We start from the raw sequence: 26625 nt of genomic DNA, 5'->3' as shown, positions 1-26625 counted from the left end.
TGTTTGGACCAAGACTGCAATGCGGTCAGGAGCTGAGTGACCCTGAGTGTCAGTGAGTAGATTATTGCTAAGCAAGTGCTGCTTGATAGCACTGTTGATGACACCTTCCATCACTTTGCTGATTATCGAGAGTAACTGATGGGGCAGTAATTGGCCAGGTTGGATTTCTCCTGCTTTTTCTGTACAGTACATAACTGGGCAGTTTTCCACATAGCCAGGTAGATGCCAGTGCTGTAGCTGTACTGGAACAGCTTGGCTAGTTGTGTGGCAAGTTCTTGAGCACATGTCTTCAGTACTATTGCTGGAATATTGTCAGGGCCCATAGTCTTTGTAGTATCCAATGCCTTCAGCCGTTTCTTGATATCACGTGGAGTGGCATCTGTGACGCTGGGGACCTCCAGAGGAGGCTGCGATTGATCATCCACTTCTCTGATGATTGTTGCAAATGCTTCAGCTTTATCTTTTGCACTGGAATTCCCTCCCTAATAGCACTGTGGGTGTACCTAGCCCACCTGGACTGCAACGGTTCAAGAAAACAGCTCACCACCACCTTCTCAAGGGCAATAGGGAAGGGCACATCCCAAGAACGAATAAAAAAAAACTGCTGTACTGGGCTCCCCCATCATTAAGGATGGGGATATTTGTGGAGCCTCCTCCTCCAGTGAGTAGTTTAATTGTCCACCACCATTCATGACTGGATGTGGCAGGACTGCAGAGCTTAGATCTGATCCATTGGTTATGGGATTGCTTAGCTCTGTCTATCACTTGCTGCTTATGCAGTTTGGCACACAAGTAGTCCTATGTTATAGCTTCACCAGGTTGATACTTCATTTTTATGTATGCCTAGCGCTGCTCCTGGCATGCCCTCCTGCATTCTTCATTGAACTAGGGTTGATCACCTGGCTTGGTGGTAATGGTAGAGTGGGGGATATGCCGGGCCATGAGGTTACAGATTGTGTTCAAGTACAATTCTGCTGCTGCTAATGGCCCACAGTGCCTCATGGATGCCCAGTGTTGAGTTACTAGATCTGTTTGAAATCCATCCCATTTAGCGCGGCGGTAGTGCCACACAACACGATGGAGGGTATCCTCAATGTGAAGGTGGGACTTCACCTTCACAAGGACTGTGTGGTGGTCACTCCTACCGATACTGTCATGGATAGATGCATCTGTGGCAGGCAGGTTGGTGAGGATGAGGTCAAGTATGTTTTTCCCTCTTGTTGGTTCCCTCACCACCTGCCACAGACCCAGTCTGGCAGCTATGTCCTTTAGGACTCAGTCAGCTCAATCTGTGGTGGTGCTACAGAGCCACTCTTGGTGATGGGCATTGAATTCCCCCACCCAGAGTACATTCTGCACCCCTGCCACCCTCAGTGCTTCCTCCAAGTGGTGTTCAACATGGAAAAGCACTGATTCACCAGCTGAGGGAGAGCGGTACATGGTAATCAGCAGGAGGTTTCCTTGCCCATGTTTGACCTGATGCCATGAGACTTCATGGGGTCCAGAGTCGATGTTGAGGACTCCCAGAGCAACTCTCTCCCGACTGTATACCACTGCGCCGCCACCTCTGCTGGGCCTGTCCTGCCGGTGGGACAGTGACATACCCAAGGATGGTGATGGTGGTGTCTGGGACATGATCTACAAGATACGATTCCATGAAGGTGACTGTCAGACCAATGCTTGACTAGTCTGTGAGACAGCTCTCCCAATTTTGTTAGTAAGGAGGACTCTGCAGGATCGACAAGACTGAGTTTGCCGTTGTTGTTTCCGGTGCCTTGGTCAATGCCGGGTGGTCCGTCCGGTTCCATTCTTTTTAGACTTGTTTGCGGTTTGATACAACTGAGTGGCTTGCAGAAGGCATTAAAGAGTCAACATGTAACCCAGACCAGGTAAGTACGGCAGATTTTACGACAATGGGTTATCGATAATTGATAATGGTCATCATTAGACTTTTCATTCTAGATTTTTATTGATTGAATTTAAATTCCATCATCTGCTATGGTGAGATTCGAACCCAGGTTCCCAGAAGCTTGGGCCTCTGGGTTACTAGTTCAATGACAATGCAACAACACCATTGCCTCCCACTATTGGTGCAAATGTGTTGCCAGAAGATGATCTCAGGGTCAAATATAACCCCCAGATTGTAAACAGACTAGTTTGACCTCAGCAGGTCATCAGGGAGGAGGATGGAGTCAATGGTGAGGTAGATGGAGTCAATGGTGAGGTAATGGACACAGACTGACCCACACTGACACACATGTACTGACTCATACAGACACTCACACATGCACTAACACACACACACACACACACACATACACACACACACACACACACACACACACACACACACACACACACACACAAACACAAAAGTAAAATACTGCAGATGCTGGAAATATGAAATAAAAACAGAAAATGATGGAAAGGTTCTGATGAAGTGCCACAGATCAGAAACATTAACTGTTTCCCTCTACAGATGCAGCCAGACCTGCTGATTACTTCAAATATTTTCTGCTTGTTTTTCACACACTCAAACACTGATAGACAGACACATAGATACATAGAAAAAACTGCATTTCTAAAGCACCTTTCTTGACATCAGCATGTCCCAAAGTACTTTACATCCAATGACTGCCACAGAAGCATACAGAAACTAACAAATGCAAAAACTATTGACTGGGATGTTATTGGACCTACAGGGGTGATGCACAATGGTGGGAGGACCAGTGAGGCCCCCCATCAGTTCCATGGGGGTGGTGATGGGGGGAGCTATGGGCCTGACAGAATCAAGTTCCCAGAGCACTGAACTGACCGCCATCAGCCCTTCCCCACATCTAAAGACCCTAGCAGCAGAGGCCTGTTATGAAAACGTAATAAATTTCATAATATTATTGTAATTTATTGTAAAGGTGGGTTAATAGTGGGGTTTGGATTAGTTTCTGCATAGGTGTTTGTGTGTGTGTGTGTGTTTTTTAATTGAATTGCAGACAGCTGGTCTGGGTGTTTTGATGTATCAGAAGAGAAGTTAGATTTGAAATTATAAATACGTAAACATGGCTGAAGTTTTAGAGCGGGAGGTGTGAAGAACATCTGCGTTTTTAGATAAACCCGAGTCGTGTGTTTCAAAGAAATAGTAAGATGTTGCACCTAGCCAACAAAAGCTAAGCCAAACAGTGTGTTTATTTTTCCCAAAGATTACTGATAATGAGTGCTATGAAAGATTTATATTAAGGAAAAAGTAAAGTTGCAAAGACATATTGGAACAATGGAGTTTACATTAAAAAGGGAGAAACCTGTACAAAGGAGATGAGGTTGTGTGTAAGAAGAAGGAATTCTAAGATCCAACAAGTGTGAAAAGCCTCCAGCCTCTACGTACCAAGCTGCTGCCTCCAGGAACCGAAGCAAAGAGAATTCACTTTAAATATCACTGTCCAGGGTACTGTGTGCTCTGACTGGGTCTGTTGAAATCTATTTGGTTTTACTTTTGCCTTAACAGGGGTGTAACTAGGAGCCACATTAGTTAGGGGATTTAGGAGTTATCATAGTAGTAATTTGTAGACCTATATATGTATTAAAATTATTCCTTTTATTAATAAATCTTTTAGTTTTGTTAAAAACCTCTAAGACTCAGTGGACTTATTACTACTGAATTCAAGGCACACATTTCGAGATAAAAAATACAAATTGCAAAAGAAATTGTGGCATCTGTTTCAAGATTCCCTCTGGGATTTGAGCAGCCCAGCATTTACCATCTGCTGTACCGTAACAAGGTTCCACCCGCCAAGAACTGGTGGCCAAACAGGGAGTGCTGCACTGTCAGAGGGTCAGTACTGAGGGAGTGCTGCACTGTCAGAGGGTCAGTACTGAGGGAGTGCTGCACTGTCAGAGGGTCAGTACTGAGGGAGTGCTGCACTGTCAGAGGGTCAGTACTGAAGGAGTGCTGCACTGTCAGAGGGTCAGTACTGAGGGAGTGCTGCACTGTCAGAGGGTGAGTTCTGAGGGAGTGCTGAACTGTCAGAGGGTCAGTACTGAGGGAGTGCTGCACTGTCAGGGTCAGTACTGAGGGAGTGCTGCACTGTCAGAGGGTCAGTACTGAGGGAGTGCTGCACTGTCAGAAGGTCAGTACTGAGGGTGTGCTGCACTGTCGGACGGTCAGTACTGAGGTAGTGCTGCACTGACAATGGGTCAGTACTGAGGGAGTGCCACACTGTCCGAGGTGCTGTGATGTTAACCTGAGGCCCCATCTGCCCTCTCAGGTGAACATAAAGATCCTACAGTCACTATTAGAAGATGAGCAGTGGGATTCTGGCTGCTGTTGTGGCCAATATTTATCACTCAATCGATAATGCTGAAACAGATTCACTCATTACTGTTCATGGGATCTTACTGTGTGCAAATTGGCTGCCCTTTTTCACTATTATGCAACACTTCAATGGTACTGTAACGGCTGTAAAGCACCTAGGGACATCTCAAGATAGAGGGTAATTGGACTCTGGGTTTGAACCTGGCCTTTTCCAGCTCCGCACAAGCAGGTACATTTCTCCACAGAGACACTGTGGAGTTGCTGGCAGTGAAGGAGTTAATAGCTACAGGTATGACTCAGTGTGCTGGCATCTGACAGAGGCACAGAATGGCTGAGTATAAATCTTCATCTGTTTGACAAGATCAGACACTCAGAGCATTTGTGCCAGTAGGCTGGAACGGGGGTGGGGAATTGGGGGAGTGGAGGGGGAGATTGACCTCACATCTCGGCTCCTGCACCAACCTGTTCCACATCTGTCAAAAGAAAATATATTCAATACACTGTGGAACACAAGCAAGACACCAGGCACATCACTGCTCTCTAATCCTTGTCACACTGCCCTGCAAAAGCAATTTTACATCCAAAAATCCATCCTCATTCTCAACAACACTCTCATTGGTGTACAGGTCTCACACACACTGACTCTCATTGGGGTACAGGTTCCCACACACACTGACTTTCACTGGGGTACGGGCTCCACACACACTGACTCTCACTGGGGTACGGGTCCCACACACACTGACTCTCACCGGGGTACGGGTTCCACACACAATGACTCTCACTGGGGTACCGGTTCCACACACACTGACTCTCACTGGGGTATGGGTCCCACACACACTGACTCTCACTGGGGTATGGGTCCCACACACACTGACTTTCACTGGGGTACGGGCTCCACACTCACTGACTCTCACTGGGGTACGGGTCCCACACACACTGACTCTCACTGGGGTACGGGTTCCACACACACTGACTCTCACTGGGGTACGGGTCCCACACGCACTGACTCTCACTGGGGTACGGATTCCACACACAATGACTCTCACTGGGGTACGGGTTGCACACACACTGACTCTCACTGGGGTACGGGTTCCACACACACTGACTCTCACTGGGGTACGGATTCCACACACAATGACTCTCACTGGGGTACGGGTTGCACACACACTGACTCTCACTGGGGTACGGGTTCCACACACACTGACTCTCACTGGGGTACAGGTGCCACACACACTGACTCTCACTGGGGTACGGGTACCACACACACTGACTCTCACTGGGGTACGGGTACCACAGACACTGACTCTCACTGGGGTACGGGTCACACGCACACTGACTCTCACTGGGGTACGGGTACCACACACACTGACTCTCACTGGGGTATGGGTACCACACACACTGACTCTCACTGGGGTACGGGTACCACACACATTGGGCAGAATTTTTCACTCGTCGGGCGGGTTTGTGCCTGCCCCAAATTAGTGTAAAATGAAGCGCAATGATGTCGGGCGAGCGTCCAGACATCATTGCGCAGTCACGCGATATTTCACTTGGCGCGTGCAGGAATCAGGGCCTCGCCCACCATTAATTAAGGGGCCAGGGAAGGACCTTGGCAAACCAACTGACAGCAATTTAACTTTGCCCATGCGATTTTTCACTCATTGCATGGGCAAAACAGGCAGGCGGGCTGCCCACAATTTGCAAAACCTCATCCACAGGCAGGATGAGGAGGGTCAGCAGCATTGCCAATGTGAGTAGTGTGGAGTTTTGGAGATAACTAGCTATTGGTGGCCTGTTGAGACTTGGCAGCTTAATCTCTGACCGGGGCTTCATTCTTAGTATTTCCAGGCTTTATTTCAGGACTCCTTGGTGCCTGCAATATCTCCTGAGGATTCAGACCATGTGGATCCTTCCTGATACCAGACAGCCTTCTGTTACCCTGGTAATGGGGATTGTGGTCTCCACTGGTGGCACCTCCTCTGAGGAGGAAGAGAGGGGCAGAAGGGAGCGGAGGCCAAGTGCCCCTATGCAGCTTCCAGGGGAGCGACCTGTGGGAGGAGAGGCGCAGGCACAAGGGGTGCAGGGCCAGCCGGTAAACCAAGGCAGAAGGGACCGCAGAAGACGCCACTATCCTGCTGCCAGGGTTTACATGCAGTGATGCAGCTACCTCAACATGTCTGAGATGCAATGCTGAAGGAGGCTCCACCTCTCCAGGGAGACTATAGCCTCCATTTGTCAGATGACTGGGCCTGAGATCAGCTCTGACTGTGTGGGTGGACAGTTGTCCACAGCTGCATCAAGCTGGTGACAGAAGCTCTGTTCAGGTGGGTACTGATCTTTCAATTCTTTACCATACGGATGAGGCCAGCCAGGCTGAGCGAGCCGAGGATTTGCAGTGATTGCTGGGTTCCTCCACATCCAGGCTGCAATCGACTGCACAGATGTGGCCATCAAGGTGCCAGCGGGTCAGCCGGGTGCCTTCATCAATGGGAAGGGCTTCCACTCAATGAACGTGCAGGTAGTGTGTGATCACAGGATGCTGATTCTGCAAGTCTGTACAAGGTGCCCTGGCAGCTCCCATGACGCCTACATCCTGAGATACTCCCAGGTGCTGAGGCTCTTCTGTGCTCCAGCCCGACTGGATGGATGGTTGCTGGGTGACAAGGGCTATCCCTTGAAAAGGTGGCTCATGACCCCTCTTTGCCACCCAAGAACAGAGGCAGAGCAGCGGTACAATAGAAGCCACGCCTCTACAAGGGTGGAGAGAACCAACGGTCTTCTCAAGATGCGCTTCCGATGCCCGGACCAATCAGGGGGTGCACTACAATACCCCCCAGAGCGGGTGTCACTGATAGTGGTTATATGCTGCGCTCTCCACAATCTGGCACTGGCAAGGGGGGAGCCACTGGAGGAAGAGGATCTTGCCACAGCTGCACAGGCCACAGAGGATGAATCCAGTAGTGAGTCAGAAGAGGAGCACAGTGAGGAGAATGCTGAGGGCGTGGAGGCAGACCTCAGTAACCTCCAGGAAGGCAGGGACACCATGGACACCTTGATCCAATGCTCCTTCAGCTAAGCTGCCAAATAAGAACTACCCCACCATGCCAGGGCTACTGCCTCCAGCCTGAATTGCAGAAATGACCCTTTCCTTGGCCCCCAAGATACAGTCAGTGTCTGTGTAATAAAGTTTCGAGCCACCCACAGCCAGCATTACATAATGGCCTACCCTGCACCTACAAAACAAACAAAGCATGCTCAGGCCACAGACACAAAAGCAAATGCATTTTAATGTTGGAGCTCACATAATATTGAATGGAACAATATCTGGTGTTGGTGATCACACCATTAAAAAAATAAAAAGAAAATGGGGCAACAAAAGATCACCTGTGACCAGTCCCTCTTGTGGTTAAGGTGCGTTAAACTTACGTATCCGGGTGCTATGTCTTGGTGCTCCCCCGTCGCTGGCAGCGGCATTGGAGGCAGCCGGCTCACTCTGCTGTCTTGTTGGCCTTGATGACCTTGGCAGTCATCCTCTGGCCAGTGGAGCTTGTGCTGGCCCTGCCTGGGAGGGAGCAGCCAGTGCCACACCTGGTATCTCCCCAGTCACCGCAGCTTCATCAGATGCCAGTCACTGGCAGAGGGGCGGAGAAGCTGCTGTCATCATCCAGAGCGCCCTGAGAGGAGCCCGCAGAGACGACAGGCAGTTCATGTGCCAACATGAGGTCGCTCAGGACCTCCCTGCTTGCCATTGATTGATGGGCACCTAGCTGGGATACTGGGTGTCCCATCCATCTCCCACATGGACACTGACCACCTGAGGTCCTTGCCTGTGTGAGGACTTGCAGGTCCGAGCGCAACTCCAGGAACCCCTGATTCTGTCCCTGGATCTGCCTCTCCATGAGAGTCACCACTGTCTCAATGGAGGAGGCAGTGGGCTCAGCCACGAGGGTCAACACAATGAGCTCCTCCACAACAGAGACCATGGCATACAGACCCTCATGGATCTCCGCAGATCCTCCCGCACATCCTGCTGGACATCCAGCATCTTCTGTCTAATGGACGACTCCAGAGGCTCATCATCTGCCTTCGACTGAGCATCGTCCTGATCCCCAGCAGTCCTCTGACTGACTGCGCCCTGGGCATTCTCTGCCTCCGCCTGTACCTAAAGTGAGTGTAGAATGCCCTCACCAATGTACACCAACTTTCTAGTTGCCGAAGTAATGCCCACTAAGGTGCTGGTATCTGCTCTGGTGCCTGGTTCAGAGAGTGGGTGTGACAAAGGTGCTGGGGCAGCATGGTGGTCCTCTGAGGTCAAGGGTGGCTCTTCAGGGTCCGGAGAGAGAATTACTTCAGTGACTAGAGTGTTGGTGTACATTGGTGAGGGCATTCCACACTCGCTTAAGGTACAGGCGGAGTCAGAGAATGCCCAGGGCACAGTCAGTCAGAGGACTGCTGGGGATCAGGACGATGCTCAGTCGAAGGCAGATGATGAGCCTCTGGAGTCGTCCATTAGACAGAAGAGAACCTAAAAGGGAGAAGAAGGACATGTCATTAGTTATAGTCATCACACTGTCACTGTGCATGCCAGGTATCCTGGTGAGACAATGGAGATCTGCATCATGGTGCCCTCATTTTTCAATAATCAATGGGGACTCCAAGTTCAAGGCTCACATCAATGAAGAGACTACACTTGAATGGTTGCACAATCTGAAACTCTCACCTCTGTGCGCTGCAGTCTTTCCTTCATCTGACACCCCAGCCTCACTGCGGCCAGTTGACTGATGTGCGTGGCACCTCTTGAGCTCCAAGGCCTCCTGCTTGTACCAGGAGAGGATGAGGAGGTGAAGGGACCCTCCGCCAATCCGCCACCTCTCAATACTCAATATTGTTATGGGATGTGTTCTGAAAGGACACTCTCTACCTGCAGCGTCATTGCAGCCTGGCCAACCCTACCTAAAGAACACCTCCCAGGGCACATCTGAGTTGTGGCCCTTGAGCTACAAGGCACTCAGTCCAAGCAGCCAGGGCTCACGTCCTTGGCCAGTGCCGGTGTGATTGACAGTTGGCACTCAGACTCCAACACACCAGTGCTCCACAGGGGAATGGCCAGCCCTTAACACTTCAACACACTGACCCATGCCGATACTCACCCTTCCTGAGCACATCAGGTCATTGAAGCGCTCCTGGCACTTGACCCAGGTGTACTACATAACGTCGTGGGTGCTCGCCCGGGCTGCCACTTCCTCCCAGGCTTTCTTTGTGAGGTGCGGTGGCCCCCTCCTCCCATCTCTGGGGACATGGGTGTGGCTTCTGGCAGCCACTCCCTCCAGGAGGGCAGTGAGTCATTCGTTGGAAGAACTGGGGGGCCAAGTGCCCACCCAACCTGCCCTCCCACCTGGCGTTTGCTGCCACACTTGAGCCCATCTTTACAACGGCAGACTGATGCCCTTCCCTGTCAGCCTTTCTGAGGCTGCCTGGGCTGTTTTAAAACCGGTCTCCAGGTTGCCATTGGACCCAGCAGCCAACAGGCCCCTGTCCCCACTTGGTCCTTCCCGGCCAGTGATGAGCCATGTTTCACGCTGGCCGGCCTCTATTGGTTTGTCAGGGTGAAATCGCGGTGCGGCCCCGATCGTGGTCTGCAGACGGCTTCCTGACCACATCAGCCCACCCTGGCTGAGCCCACACAACGAGGGGAATATCCTGCCCAATGACTCTCACTGGGGTACGGGTTCCACACACACTGACTCTCACTGGGGTACGGGTCCCATACACACTGACTCTCACTGGGGTACGGGTCCCACACACACTGACTCTCACTGGGGTACGGGTCCCACACACACTGACTCTCACTGGGGTACGGGTTCCACACACACTGACTCTCACTGGGGTACAGGTTCCACACACACTGACTCTCACTGGGGTATAGGTCCCACACACACTGACTCTCACTGGGGTATAGGTCCCACACACACTGACTCTCACTGGGGTACAGGTCCCACACACACTGACTCTCACTGGGGTACGGGTCCCACACACATTGACTCTCACTGGAGTACGGGCTCCACACACACTGACTTTCACTGGGGTACGGGTCCCACACACACTACTCTCACTGGGGTATGGGTCCCACACACACGCTGACTCTCACTGGGGTATAGGTCCTACACACACTGACTCTCACTGGGGTACAGGTTCCACACACACTGACTCTCACTGAGGTACGGGTTCCGCACACACTGACACTCACTGGGGTACGGGTCCCCACACACTGACTCTCCCTGGGGTACAGGTCCCACACACACTGACTCTCACTGGGTTACGGGTCCCACACACACTGACTCTCACTGGGGTGTGGTTATATTGTACATAATTCAAATAGATTCGCATACATTTCCACTCAATGAGGTAACTGTGTTTAAGTTACCCATTCCTGGCCAAGGGACATCAAACACACTACCCCGCCGAGGAAAGGAAATGTAGGTAACATGGAACTGAGTTACCCGTTGGATGTAGCTGAGTGCACCTGGCTGCAGGCTGTAAGTGAGCACATCACCTGGTTGTGTTTGGGAAGGATCAAGATGGAACAAGATTCTCTGTTAACTACCTTGATTCCGAGTTTACCCACCATGAGCAGAGAGATTGACATATAAGGTGGGAACAGGAGAGGAAAAGCCGTGTGCGATTTTGGAACAGTGGACTGGTGATTTCAGGCTCTGCAACAGGACACACGTTAATATCTAGTGTGTGTGAACGGACTCAGGGCTTTAACAACAGCAACCTGACAAATTGTCTGTGGATACAAATGTTTTATCATGAATTTGGATCAGAGGCTGCTTACTGTGTGGAACAAAGCAGACTCTTTAACTCAAACACACTGCCAGCTGATAGACAGCTCTGTTCGTCTCACTCTCTCTCTTTCTCTCTCCTAAAAGCTTTAACCAAGCTCTTGCTAACCTTTTTTTATTTATTCATGGGATATGGGCATCGCTAGCTGGGCCATCATTTATTGCCTGCCCTAATTGCCCTTGAGAAGGTGGTGGTGAGCTGCCTTCTTGAACCGCTGCAGTCCATGTGGTGTAGGTTCACCCACAGTGCTGTTAGGGAGGGAGTTTCAGGATTTTGACCCAGCGACAGTGAAGGAACGGCAATGTATTTCCAAGTCAGGATGGTGAGTGACTTGGAGGGGAACTTCTAGGTGGTGGTGTTCCCATCTACCTGCTGCCCTTGTCCTTCTAGATGGTAGTGATCATGGGTTTGGAAGGTGCTGTTGGAGGAGCCTTGTTGAGTTCCTGCAGTGCAACTGTAGATGGTACATACTGCTGCTGCTGTCCGAATATCTCCCTTATGTGGGCTCAATATTAATTTTTGTCTAATTCAATGCTTGTCAGGAGCTTTGGGGTGATTTACTATGTTAAGGGCGCTATGTAATGCAAGATGTTGATGCATATGGAGTGTAGTCACCTTCTCTTGCTCCACTCAGCTCTCTGGGTACTGGCCACTGCCCCGTGTCCCAGGCTCAGCTCCAAGAACTCGCTGTGCCTCTCAGTGCAATGTAGGAATGGTGTGTTGGTTTCTAATTTTAATACAATTCTATTTCACCTTTCTTTTAATCCCCTGTTCAACACTTACTGTTACCTGATGAATTTTTTGGCTAATTTTGTTGCTACATAATTGTTACATATTTGCATGTTTTTATCCTGTATTATTTATGGCATTTCAAAGAATTTTTCAATATAAGTCATACTGCAATTCAGCTCACAGCTCCCAGCTTCCTGTTTGTTAGCCACTCTCCTCACTTGCTCAAAGTGACCCTGTTGTTGGGGGCAGGGTAGGGGTTCAGGATTCCCTGGACCCCTGCTCCCCATCCAACCCCAGTCCAGTTTCAACCCACCTTTCAAGACAAGGTGCCCCACTTGCGTGCAGAAGTGACAAGACATTGAAAAATCTGATGGCACAGAGGCCGCTTTTGTCAAGGGCATGGGCATTGCCCACCATGTTGCTTGAGTTGCTCTGTAACCCCTCTAGATCATGCCTAACTGGGGTTGACAATAGTGAGGTGTGGGGTTAGGCCTGGTGATGGAGTTGGACCTGGTGAGGCCTGGGGTTTGGTTGGTGATGGGGTTGGGCCTGGTGAGGCCTGGGATTTGGCTGGTGATGGGATTGGGCCTGGTGAGGCCTGGGATTTGGCTGGTGATGGGATTGGGCCTGGTGAGGCCTGGGGCTTGGCTGGTGATGGGGTTGGACTGGTGAGGCCTGAGGCTTGGCTGGTGATGGGGTTGGGCCTGGTGAGGCCTGAGGCTTGGCTGGTGATGGGGTTGGGCCTTGTGAGGCCTGAGGCTTGGCTGGTGATGGGATTGGGCCTGGTGAGGCCTGAGGCTTGGCTGGTGATGGGGTTGGGCCTGGTGAGGCCTGAGGCTTGGCTGGTGATGGGGTTGGGCCTGGTGAGGCCTGAGGCTTGGCTGGTGATGAGGTTGTATGTGGAGTTGATGTGAATCTGGGAGCCTAGTGCCTGTTTTCAGCTGCTTTCGGAAATTGGTTTCTGATTGGCTGGCAGAGTTTGGTGGGACCAGGCCTGGCACAGGGACAAACAGCCAGTTGACTGCAGGCGTGTGAGCTAGGCCTACACAAGAGCTAGAGGTCAACCAGATAAGAAAAACGTGAATCTTTACAGCACCTTTCACAATCTCAGGACCTGCCAAAACTCTATATAGCCAATGATGAACTTCTTTAGCGCAGTTATTGTTATAATATAGGAAGCAGAGCAGCCAATTTTCACACAGGAGGATTCCACAAGTTTCGATAAAATAATGGCTGGATCAACTGTTTTAGTGACATTAGCTGAGGGATAAATATTTTCCCCCTGCTCTTTTCCCAATAGTGGTAAAGAAATCTTTTGCATCCACCTGAGAGAGCAAATGGGGCATGATTTGAACATTTTGTGAGAAAGATGGCACCTCTGACAGTGCAACACTATGTCAGTAATCACACTACTATAGTGCATGGCTCCCTCAATCCGGACTCTCCAACAGTGCAGGACTCCCTCAATACTGACCCTCCGACAGTGCAGCACACCCTCGATACTGACCCTCCGACAATGCAGCGCTCCCTCATTACCGACTCTCTGACAGTGCAGCTCTCCCTCAGTACTGACCCTCCGACAGTGTAGCGCTCCCTCAGTACTGACCCTCCGACAGTGCAGCACACCCTTAATACTGACCCTCCAACATTGCAGTTCTCCCTCAGTACTGACCTCCTGGCAGTGCATACTGCCTCAGAACTGCACTGGGAATATCAGCTTGGATGTTTGTACTCAAGTTTGTGGAATGATCTTCAAACCCACAATCTCTGACTGCATTGAAAAAGATGGAGAGACAAAGACTTCCACCAAATGATGGCTGATAACTAAGAAGTGAAGTGGGACTGTTTGCATGAGCTGGGGCAGGAACAGTTGGGTGATCTGGACACTGTCCATGTATCTTGCCAAGGTGAATGAGGAATAAGTGTCAGGACTCACTGGGGATAGTGCGCTGTAATATCAAGCCCCACTGCTCCCCGAGCCATGACAAATATGAAAACAATTGATCAACCTACCAGATTGTCCCAATTCTACCTAGCTGTCTCATTTAGGCTAACAGAATACGAGCACCAGATTGTAAACTTAATAAGTAAATAACTGTTTATTGAACAAGCTGTTGTTAACCAGTGGCAAAAGAAAGAAATATGAACTGCTAATTGCTAACTCCATAACCTAAACTCTATCCCTTTCTTAAATCCCCAAACACATACATACAAGACACATAAGACACACAAAAACATGGATCTTAAGGGTGGGATAACACAGTTCAATAGCACCAATTCCAGAGAACAGGATTCGATGGGTTGATTTTGATCAATGTCTGCCAAATTCCTTTCAGTTCTTGTTGATGATACAAGGTAGTCATCCAGCACTTTCGGTATTTAGTTCACTGGTTAAGCACTTGCCTTTCAATGCCTCTGACAGTGATTTTCTCCTTTGCCTCATGACAGGGGTTTTCAGAGAGAGCAGGTTATGGAGATATGAAGGGAAAAAAAACAGCCATTATTGTGGAATTACTGTAATCTTCCACACACAGAAGAGAGAGGTTTTAGGTCTTGTTCCTTACATGCTAGGAGCTATTCGGCTGCCTTGCTCTTCACACAAACCGTGGTCACTTAAGAACATAAGGAATAGGAACAGGAGTAGACCATTTGGCCTCTCAAGCCTGCTCCACCATTCAATAAGATCATGGCTGATCTTCTTGTGTTACGATTTCCACGTTCCCATCTAACTCCGATAACCTTTGATTCCCTTGCCTAACAAGAATCTATCTACCTCTGTCTTAAAAATATTCAATTACCCACCTCCACCATTTTCTGAGGCAGAGTTCCAAAGCCGCACAACCCTCTGAGAGAAAAAACTTCCTCATCTTTGTCCTAAAAGGGCAACCCCTAATTTTAAAACAATGTCCCCTAATTCTGGACTCACCCACAAGAGGAAACATCCTTTCCACATCCAGCTTGTCAAGACCGTTCAGGATCTTGTATACTTCAATCAAATCACCCCTTACTCTTCTAAACTCCATTGGAAACAAGCCCAGTCTGTCCATCCTTTTCTCATAAGACAACCCACTCATTCCAGGTATCAATCTAGTAAACCTCTTCTGAACTGCCTCCAATGCATTTACCTGCTTCCTTAAATAAGGAGGTCAAAACTGCACACAATATTCGAGGTGCGGTCTCACCAATGTCCTGTATAACTGAAGCATAACATCCTTACTTTTATGTTCAATCCCTCTTATAACAAAGGATAGCATTCCATTAGCCACCTTAATTACTTGCTGTACCTGCATACTAACTTTTTGTGGCTCATATACTAGAACACCTAGATCCCTCTGCACTTCCGAATTATGCAGCTGTTCTCCATTTAAATACTCTGTTTTTTTGTTCTTCCTGCCAAAGTGAACAGCTTCACATTTTCCCACTTTAAACTCCATTTGCCAGATTTTTGCCCACTCACTCAACCTATCTATATCTATCTGCAACCTCCTCATGTCCTCTTCACAGCCTACTTAACTACATATCTTTGTGTCGTCTGCAAATGTAGCTACCATTTCTTCACTCTCCTCATCTAAGTCATTGATGTAAATCATAAAAAGCTGAGGCCCCAGTACAGACCCCTGTGGGACTACACCCATCACAGGAGCCAACTAAAATGTTATTGTCAGGCAGCTTCCTTGGTCCAGGACTCCTTTCTGGCACCATCCTGTCTTTTATGGCACAATCTGTTCCAGGACTGCAACATTGTATATATCTCTCATCCTGTTCCAGTGGACATGTCTTTCAGCCTGCGGACATTGTAATTTAATCCACAATCCAACAGAAAATGAAAAGATATGTTCCTTACATTAGGAAAAATGTAACTTGATGACCTTTTCCTAGAGAAATGTCAGTGCTAGGAAGAGAGGTCAGGGGTCAGAATTCCAATCGAGTAAATTACATCATCTCCTTGCCCCCCTTCAAAACCCCTACTCCAACCAAAAACTGAAACTTGGAAACTTTGACTGATTAAGAAATCAGAAAATAATTGTACATTAATAACATTTAGTCTCTCTAGTCACACAGATTAGATTCCATTATTCTGGGAGCAATGCAGCTGCAGTTACACAGGCACCTGATACTGAAACACAGGCAGAGTTCTCCATCTTTAACTCTTCCTCTGCCAGTGGAAGAAACCCAACTACTGGCCACTATTCAATGACACCCCTACCCCACCTTGCAGCCCTCCCCCACCCCCACCCCCAAACCCCCAATCAGCACCCTAACGAACACAACACCCCAACCCCTACTTCCTGCACCAACACCCCCACCTCAGCCCCACTTCCCTTCAACCAACACCCTACCCCCCCACCCTTCCCACCCCCTCACCCATCCCATCTTCTCCACACCCAACACCCCTCTCCACCCCGACACCCCCCCCACTTCTCCTCAACAACATATACCCCCACCCCCTCACTCAATTCCCCAGCCCCTCACCCTCACGCAACACCACTCCCTCAACCCTTTACCACCCTGCCCCACCCTCTCTCTACCCTGCTAATGAATGTGATTGGGTGAGACAGTGTCCAGTTGTGATCCTCACACAACGCATATCCTGCCCTCCCCCCTTCTGTAATCTTAAAATCTGTTACGCCTCAGCTTCTTTTTTCTATTGAAAAGAGTTCCAGCCTGTTCACTCTTTCCTGGTAGTTATAACCTCTCAGTTCTGGACTCATCCTCTTGAATCTGTGGTGCACATTCTCCAGTGCCATGATATCCCCTCCATGGGGACCAGAACAATGCACAGTGGTCTCTGTGGATCTCCAAGCGGGATCTTCCAGTGTGATCTCCCAGTGGGGTCACTGCATGGGGTCTACCAGTGGGATCTCCCAGTGGATCTCCAAGTGGGATCTTCCATTGGGATCTCCCATTGGGGTCACTGAATGGGGTCTACCAGTGGGATCTCCCAGTGAAGTCTAACTAACTTTTACTGGTCTCATTTCAATAGTTTTGGTGCCATTCTTGACTGGTCAAATATTCACCAGACATTTCACTGGAAATCCTTGATTCCTTATACAGAAATTGACAGGGTCCATCTTCCACTCCACAGTCGCCTCAATCAAACCACTACCCCCATCCCCATCACCCACTCTGCCCATAACAACCCCCACTCCCCTGATCCCCCAAACCCCATCACCCACCCTGCCCATCACAACCTCCGATCCCCAAAGCCCCATCACCCACTCTGCCCATTACACCCCCCGATCCCCCAAACCCCATCACCCACTCTGCCCATCCCATCCCACACCCCCGATCCCCCAAACCCCATCACCCACTCTGCCCACCACACCCCCACTCCCCCGATCCCCCAAACCCCATCACCCAATCTGCCTATACCAACCCCCCATCCCCCAAACCTCATCACCCACTCTGCCCATCACACCCCCCCATCCCCCAAACCTCATCACCCACTCTGCCCATCACACCCCCCCATCCCCCAAACCTCATCACCCACTCTGCCCATCACACCCCCCATCCCTCAAACCTCATCACCCACTCTGCCCATCACACCCCCCAAACCCCCAAACCTCATCACCCACTCTGAACATCACACCCCTGATCCCCCAAACCCCATCACCCACTCTGCCCTTCCACCCCCACTCCCCCAATCCACAAACCCCATCACCCACTCTGCCCATCCCACCCCCACTCCCCTGATCCACAAACCCCATCACCCACTCTGCCCATCACACCCCCACTCCCCTGATCCCCCAAACCCCATCATCCACTCTACCCATCACACCCCCTGATCCCCCGAACCCCCAAACCCCATCACCCACTCTGCCCATCCCATCCCCCACCCCCCAATCCCCCAAACCTCACCACCTCTCTGTCCACCTCCTACCTGGAAATTACCCTCAAGCCAATGTTAGTTATCCTGCTCTCAATCCCTCCATCATTCCTTCTCTCTAATGTCCCTCACACTCTCTCCTTTCCTCTCCTTATTGCCTCTTCACTTTGTCATTCCCTCTCTCGTTCCCTGTTTGTCACACTCCTTGGGCCCTCTCTGATACTCTGGGTTGTGTTTGAGACAGTTAGTGAGCAGCCACCTTATCTGATGTCAGTCAGCGTTCCACAAATGGCTCCAATTCTTTCCAGATCAAAAATTGATCTGTCCACAGATGAGGAAATTTGACCTCACCACTTGCTGCCAACTGTGGGGGATGGGAAGGGGAGACAGCCTTAGGACAGCCAATGAGGAAAAGGCACAAGGGCAAGTTCTGTATGATTGTGTGTGTCGGGATGTGTGTGCGTTTTGATGTTTGCGTGTGTTTGTGTGTGTTGGGGGATGGATGTGTGTGTGTGTGTGTGTGTGTATGTTGTGGTCTGTGTGTGCAGGGGGGGAGTGTGTTGGGGTGTGTGTGTGCATGTGTGTTGGGGTGTGTGTGTGTATGTTGGGGTGTGTGTGTGTGTTAGAGTCTGTGTGTGTGTGTGTCTGTGTGTGTGTGTGTTGGGGCGTATGTGCATGTATTGGAGTGTAGGTGTGTGTTGAGGCGTGTGTGTGTGTGTGTTGGTGTGTGTGTTGGCGTTGTGTCTCTGTGTGTCAGGGTGTGTGTGTTGGGGTGTGTAGCACTCAATCAGTACTGAACCTCCGACAATGCAGCACTCCCTCAGTGCTAGCCCTCCAACAGTGCAGCACTTGCTCAGTGCTGGCTCTCTGACAGTGCAGCACTCCCTCAGTGCTGACCCCCCTGACAGTGCAGCACCACCTCAGTACTGACCCCCTGACAGTGCGGCACCCCCTCAGTACTGGCCCTCCGACATTGCAGCACCCCCTCAGTACTGACCCTTTGACAGTGCAGGACTCCCACAGTGCTAGCCCTCCAACAGTGCAGCACTCCCTTAGTGCTGACCCTCCGACAGTACAGCACTCCCTCAGTACTGACCCTCCGACAGTGCAGCACTCCCTCAGTACTAACCCTCCGACAGTGCAGAACTCCCTCAGTACTGACCCTCCGACAGTGCAGCACTCCCTCGGTACTGACACTCCGACTGTGCAGCACTCCCTCAGTACTGACCCTCCAACAGTGCAGCACCCACTCAGTACTGACCCTCCGACAGTGCAGCACCCGCTCAGTACTGACCCTCCGACATTGCAGCATTCCCTCAGTGCTAGCCCTCCAACAGTGCAGCACCCGCTCAGTGCTGGCTCTCTGACAGTGCAGCACTCCCTCAGTACTGACCCCCCCGACAGTGCAGCACCACCTCAATACTGACACCCTGACAGTGCAGCACTCCCTCGGTACTGACCCTCCGACAGTGCAGCACTGGCTCAGTACTGACATTCCGACAGTGCAGCAGTCCCTCAGTACTGACCCTCCGACAGTGCAGCACCCCCTCAGTAGTAACCCTCCGACAGTGCAGCACTCCCTCGGTACTGACACTCCGACAGTGCAGCACTCCCTCGGTACTGACACTCCGACAGTGCAGCACTCCCTCAGTACTGACCCTCCGAAGTGCAGCACTCCCTCAGTACTGACCCCCCGACAGTGCTGCAGTCCCTCAGTACTGACCCTCCGACAGTGCAGCACCCCCTCAGTACTGACTCTCCGACAGTGCAGCACCCTTCAATATTGACCCTCCGACAGTGCAGCACCCCCTCAGTACTGACCCTCCGACAGTGCTGCACCCCTTCAGTACTGACCCTCCGACAGTGCGGCACCCCCTCAATACTGACCCCACCGACAGTGCGGCACTCCCTCAGTACTGACCCTCCGACAGTGTGGCACCCCCTCACTACTGGCCCTCTGACATTGCGGCACTCCCTCAGTTCTGACCCCCCGACACTGTGGCACCCCCTCAGTACTGACCCTCTGACATTGCGGTACTCCCTCAGTGCTAGCTCTCCAACAGTGCAGCACTCCCTCATTACTGACCCTCCGACAGTGCAGCACCCATTCAGTACTGACCTTCCAACAGTGCAGCACTCCCACAGTACTGTCCCTCCGACAGTGCAGCACTCCCTCAGTACTGACTCTCTGACAGTGCAGCACTCCCTTAGTGCTAGCCCTCTGACAGTGCGGCACTCCCTCAGTGCTGACCCTCCAACAGTGCAGCACCCACTCAGTACTGACCTTCCGACAGTGCAGCACTCCCACAGTACTGTCCCTCCGACGTGCAGCACTCCCTCAGTACTGACTCTCCGACAGTGCAGCACCCCTTCAGTACTGACCCTCTGACAGTGCAGCACCCCCTCAATACTGACCCCCGACTGTGCGGCACTCCCTCAGTATTGACCCTCCGACAGTGCGGCACCCCCTCAGTACTGGCCCTCCGACATTGCGGCACTCCCTCAGTTCTGACCCTCCTAACTGCGGCACCCCCTTAGTACTGACCCTCCAACATTGCGGTCCTCCCTCAGTGCTAGCTCTCTGACAGTGCAGCACTCCCTCAGTACTGACCCTCCGACAGTGCAGCACCCCCTCAGTGCTGTACTGGTCTGTCAGCCAGGATTATTGGCTATAATTTTTGCAGTCGGTCTTAGTCCTCGTCTCACAGTGAAGAGGGAGTGTGCTATCCACTGAGCTGCGACTGGCTGTGTATGAATGAGGTGGGATTTCATGAGACACACGCACTTGACAGTCAAGGATTTGGAAGTGAAAGCTTTTTAAGACGGTTCAAAGTATTTGAGCAGATGCGGAGAGACCTGATCGTACTGAAGTGTGATTGCATCAATGATCATGTGCACAATATTTCACTTCACCAAAAAAACACATTCCATCTCAATGCTGTCATCATTTCCCTCGGCCACAGAATGCTTGTCTACAGAGAGTCCCTGGAGGGAGGTTATCTGGTGTCTCTCTCAGGTGTGGGGCCATCTCTCTCGGTGTTTAGGATGGGGGACAGGCTTCCCCATTCCCCTCCCAGCACTGGGGGCAGTGTTCCCACACTGCACAGAGTTTGGACTCTAACAGGTGGGGAGTGGGGGGGTGGGGTTGGGCTTTGAAGGTGATTACAGGATCCACCCTGTTTGAGCTTCATTCATACGCGAGTATCCTTATCCTGTGATAATAGGTAACTCACCTGTGACCATGAAGGGACTGAGAGGGAATGTGAGAGGGAGAGTAAGACAAGGGAAGAGGGAATAAGAGAACTGAGTCATGTAAAGAGAGGGAATGAGAGAGGAAACTAGAAAGTGAGTATGCAAAGGAATGAGAGGGAGTACGTCAAGAATCATGGGATCAAGCCCCTCCCTAACCCAGTACCAAATGGGTCCAGTTAATTGAGCACAAACTGGGGGTTGGGGGTTGGATGTTGCTGGGAGAGAATCTCTAATCTGGTTCAGCAACACTTCAGATGTTGCATTTGATCCTCATTGGCCCTTTGCCCATTGAGACGTTCACCTCGGTAAACATCACAAGGACACCTAAAAAGGGGCAAGTGAAAGGTCATGCCATCTGAAGCTGCTGTAATTGCTCTGGTTAACAGGGAAGTGTATACATCACTGAGTGAGCACACTCATGAGGAATGGATCCCAGGCAGGAACTGGGTCAGGTCATAGCTGAGCGGTCAAACAGCTGGTGACAGCTCGGTTATACCTCATCCCTGTGTGACCTGATCTATGCCCAGAAAACTCACTACACAACATGAGCTGAAAACCAAGGGCCAGGAGTAGAGAAGGAGAGGGAGGAGGAGGGGGGAGGGGAGGGAGGAGAGGGGAGGAGGAGGGGGAAGGGGAGCGAGAAGAGGGGAATTGAGGAGGAAAGGAAAGGGGAGGGTAGGAGAGGGGAGGGAGGGGGCAGAGGAGAGGGAGGGGAGAGGGAAGGGAGGAAGAGTGAGAAAGGATGGACAGAGAAGAAGCAAAGAAAGAAGGAAAGGGGAGAAGAGGAGAAGAGAAAAAGTGCATTCTTATCTGTTACCCCCAGACTTGACTATTCCATTACCCTCTTGGTCAGTTCTCATCTTCATCACTCCTATAAACTTCAGCTTATCCAAACGTCTGCTGCCTGAATCCTAACTTGCATTGAGTTCTGTTGGCCGATCATCGTCTGTGCTCACTGGCCAACATTGGCTCCCTGTCTGGCAACACCTCAAAGTTAATATTGTCATCCCGCCATGGTCTCACCCCCTCCCTATCTCTGTAATCTCCTCCAGCCTCACAACCCTCTGAGAACTCTGCATTCCTCCAATTCTGGCCTCTCGTGCATCCCCAATTTCCATCGCTCTACCATTGGCAGCTGTGCCTGGTCCCTACGCTCTGGAATTCCTTCCATAAACCTCTTCACCTCTCTCTCCTCCTTTAACACATTCCTTAAAATCTACCTCTCTGACCAAGCTTTTGTCACTGTAGTATAAGGGTTTGGCACATATAGGGTTAATGTGGGACTCAGTACAATGCCACCAACACATGATGTAAGAGAGTACATGTTCCATACCCAGGGTCAATTGAGTGTTGGACAGAGCCGTGTGTACCAGCAAGCACGGAGACAGCTCCCAGCTTGTACCCTTTACTGTTTATTTGTAAATAGTTCTCAGTGTCAATAAAGACTTACAGTTAACCGAAGTATGAATCCAAAGACTTCTTCAAATTTACTGAAGTGGGATCAACACCCTACAACAGTGACCTGTCCTAATATTCCCTTATGTTGCACACTGTTAAATTTTGTCTAAGCTCTGGCGAAGCACCTCGGAATGTTTTACTCACTTCAGAGTGTAATATAAAGGAAAGTTGTTGATAGATCCATAAGCTCATACCAGTTTTATTCTGACACTGAATGAACTCGAAGGGTTAAGGAGATGTGGGAATGGGACAGGGTTTAGGCCGTTAATGGAAAAACTAGCAAAGATATCGGTGTGATAGCAGCTGGAAAAGAGCTTGCATTTCCTGGGATTCTGGTTGGAGCTGATATGAGTATAATGACCGGGACTGTGAGGCTGGGGTCTGTTATCGGGAACTCCTGTGAGAAAGGCGGAGAATTTCAGTCTTCAAAGATAATGACATGACATCAGTGGAGACTAAGCCTTCCTTATTATCGCCAGTGAATGACATTGGAGAAATAAAGCTGCTTGATCACTGGTAGCTGCTAGCAATACAAATTAATGGCATTGATGATGTGCTGTAAAAACAGGAAACAAAAGGCAAAAGAAACACTTGCATTTATATATTGCCTCTCACAACCTCGGGATGTCCAAACTGCAAAGTATTTCAGAAGCATAGTGCTTGTTTTTATGCAGGAATCCAGCAGCCAATTTGTGCACAGCAAGTTTCACAAACAGCATAGTGATAAACAGCAGATAATCTATTTTTCTGATGTTTATGAAGGGAAAATATTGGCAATGGATAACAGGGAGAACTCACCTGCTCTTTGTGGAAATAATGGCAGTCCCAGGTTAATGATTCATTCAAAAAACAGCACCATGGACTGACCATCCAACAATGCAGCACTCCCTCAGTACTGACTTTCTGACAGTGCAGCACTTCCTCAGTACTGACCCTCTGACAGTGCAGTGCTCCCTCAGTACTGACCGTCTGACAGTGCAGCACTCCCTCAGTACTGACCCTTTGACAGTGCAGCACACCCTCAGTACAGACCCTCCGACAGTGCAGCACTCCCTCAGTACTAACCCTCTGAAAGTGCAGCACTCCCTTAGTACTGACCCTCCGAGAGTGCAGCACTCCCTCAGTACTCACCCTCTGAGAGTGCAGCACTCCCTCAGTACTGACCCTCTGACAGTGCAGCACCCACTCAGTACTGACCCTCCGATAGTGCAGCACTCCCTCAGTACTGACCCACTGACAGTGCAGCACTCCACGGTACTGGCACTGGTTATGTCACCTTGGATTTTGTATTCAAGTAGAATTCAAACCCAGATATTTCGGGTTCAAAAGTGAGTGTCCTCCACAAAGCCGTGGCTGACATGCGGTAAAACGCTAAGTGGGTCATTGTGACCTTAAACATTCACTCCCTCCACCAGCAACGCACAGTAGCAGCAGTGTGTACCATCTACAAGATGCACTGCAGCAACTCAACAAGTCTCCTTAGACAGCACCTTCCAAACCCATGGCCACTATCATCTAGAAGGACAAGGGTAACAGATAGATGGGAACACCACCACCTGGAAGTTCCCCTCCAAGTCACTCACCATCCTGACTTGGAAATAAATCGCTGTTCCTTCACTGTTACTGGGTCAAAATCATGGAACTCCCTCCCCAACAGCACTGTGAGTGTACCTACACCACATGGACTGCAGCGGTTCAAGAAGGCAGCTCACCACGACCTTCTCAAAGGTAATTAGGGATGGGCAATAAATGCTGGCCCAGCCAGCAAAACCCACATTCAGGGAGGTAAGTCTCACTCACACTATTGGTCAATTACTGACCATTCATCTCTTTAACCTCCAGCTGGATGGAAGGAGATCTTCCTGAATCGATGCTGACATCTGGATAACACAGTCGAATATGTTTGTATTCAATCCAGAGTTCCATCTGTTTGGATAAGTTCCCTCCCTTCTGTTAACTGCAAAGGATGTTGTAGCTGTAATGAGTTGGGTTGTCACAGCCCAATAGCTTGACAGTGGACAATAAATCAAAACTCCCTCATAATACGACAAATAAATGAGATAATAGCAACAAAAACCAATCCAACACAGAGCGTTGTATCTAACCCATGCTGTACCTGTCCTGGGAATGTTTGATGGGGACAGTGTGGAGGGAGCTTTCCTTTGTATCTAACTCCACGCTGAACTTGCCCTGGGAGTGTTTGATGGGGACAGTGTAACTCTTGAGTACAAACATGTTTCCATCTGTTCCTATTCAGATGAAGTTATATTGTTTCATAGATTGCCATTGTGAGATTTGAACTCTTGATCTTGGGGTTATAAGCCCAGTACCATAACCACTTGGCTATTTAGGCCAAGCAGAGGGAGCTTTATTCTGTATCTAAGTCTGTGCTGTACCTGTCCTGGGAGCGTTTGATGGGGACAGTGTAGAGGGAGCTTTACTCTGTATCTAACACCGTGCTGTACCTGTCCTGGGAGTGTTTGATGGGGACAGTGTAGAGGGAGTTTTGCTCTGCATCTAACACCGTGCTGTACCTGTCCTGGGAGTGTTTGATGGGGACAGTGTAGAGGGAGCTTTACTCTGTATCTAACCCCGTGCTGTACCTGTCCTGGGTGTGTTTGATGAGGACAGTGTAGAGGGAGATTTACTCTGTATCTAACCCCGTGCTGTGCCTGTCCTGGGAGTGTTTGATGGGGACAGTGTAGAGGGAGCTTTATTCTGTATCTAACTCCGTGCTGTACCTGTCCTGGATGTGTTTGATGGGGACAGTGTAGAGGGAGATTTACTCTGTATCTAACCCTGTGCTGTACCTGTCCTGAGAGTGTGTGATGGGGACAGTGTGGAGGGAGTTAATTCAGCAAACATGGCTTTCGCAGAATTGTTATTCAGAAATATTAGAGTTTGATTTTTCCAGTGGAAGGGGTCATTGTGTATTTGAGTCACATGGACTGTGGATGGTCTAACCCTCAGCCTCTGCTGTGTTCCCAGAAATGGGAGAAAGGGAGCTGCAGTTTGGGATTGTAATCAGCAAATCTGGGATTTGGAAGAGAAAATGCAGTTCTGCGTTCAGTAGATTCCAATGCAAAGCATAGGTTTGGGTGCCAGCTGAGAGCAGGGTGAAATTCAGCTGTGACGACCAGCATTGCCCCCCAGTGAGAGTCAGCACCTTCAGGAACTGCACCCCCAGTGAGAGTCAGCACCTTCAGGAACTGCCCCCCAGTGAGAGTCAGCACCTTAAGGAACTGCCCCCCAGTGAGAGTCAGCACCTTCAGGAACTGTCCCCCAGTGAGAGTCAGCACCTTCAGGAACTGTCCCCCAGTGAGAGTCAGCAACTTCAGGAACTGTCCCCCAGTGAGAGTCAGCACCTTCAGGAACTGTCCCCCTGTGAGAGTCAGCACCTTCAGGAACTGTCCCCCAGTGAGAGTCAGCACCTTCAGGAACTGTCCCCCAGTGATAGTCAGCACCTTCAGGAACTGTCCCCCAGTGATAGTCAGCACCTTCAGGAACTGCCCCCCAGTGAGAGTCAGCACCTTCAGGAACTGTCCCCCAGTGAGAGTCAGCACCTTCAGGAACAGTCCCCCAGTGAGAGTCAGCACCTTCAGGAATTGTCCCCATGTGAGAGTCACCACCTTCAGGAACTGTCCCCCAGTGAGAGTCACCACCTTCAGGAACTGTCCCCCAGTGAGAGACAGCACCCCCAGTGAGAGTCAGCACCTTCAGGAACTAACCCCAGTGAGAGTCAGCACCTTCAGGAACTGTCCCCCAGTGAGAGTCAGCACCTTCAGGAACTGTCCCCCAGTGAGAGTCAGCACCTTCAGGAACTGTCCCCCAGTGAGAGTCAGCACCTTCAGGGACTGTCCCTCAGTGACAGTCAGCACCTTCAGGAACTGTCCCCCAGTGAGAGTCACCACCTTCAGGAACTGTCCCCCAGTGAGAGTCACCACCTTCAGGAACTGTCCCCCAGTGAGAGACAGCACCTTAAGGGACTGTCCCCCAGTGAGAGTCAGCACCTTCAGGAACTAACCCCAGTGAGAGTCAGCACCTTCAGGAACTGTCCCCCAGTGAGAGTCAGCACCTTCAGGAACTGTCCCCCAGTGAGAGTCAGCACCTTCAGGAACTGTCCCCCAGTGAGAGTCAGCACCTTCAGGGACTGTCCCTCAGTGACAGTCAGCACCTTCAGGAACTAACCCCAGTGAGAGTCAGC

General features: G+C 50.4%; 1 protein-coding gene across 1 annotated transcript; it reads right to left on the bottom strand.

Moving 5' to 3' along the window:
• Positions 1-12338: 12338 nt before the first annotated feature.
• LOC121282892 (leucine-rich repeat extensin-like protein 5) lies at positions 12339-23805 on the bottom strand. Its single transcript, XM_041196702.1, has 2 exons — positions 23698-23805; positions 12339-12815 (listed from the first exon to the last, which is right to left on the bottom strand). The coding sequence occupies exons 1-2, from the start codon at positions 23803-23805 to the stop codon at positions 12339-12341; spliced, it is 585 nt and encodes a 194-aa protein (XP_041052636.1).
• Between the last annotated feature and the right edge of the window lie 2820 nt (positions 23806-26625).

This window comes from Carcharodon carcharias, chromosome 10 (assembly GCF_017639515.1).
Source record: "Carcharodon carcharias isolate sCarCar2 chromosome 10, sCarCar2.pri, whole genome shotgun sequence".
Taxonomy (NCBI): domain Eukaryota; kingdom Metazoa; phylum Chordata; class Chondrichthyes; order Lamniformes; family Lamnidae; genus Carcharodon; species Carcharodon carcharias.
Note: the sequence above shows the minus strand (reverse complement) of the source record. Positions and strands in the feature narration are given on the sequence as shown.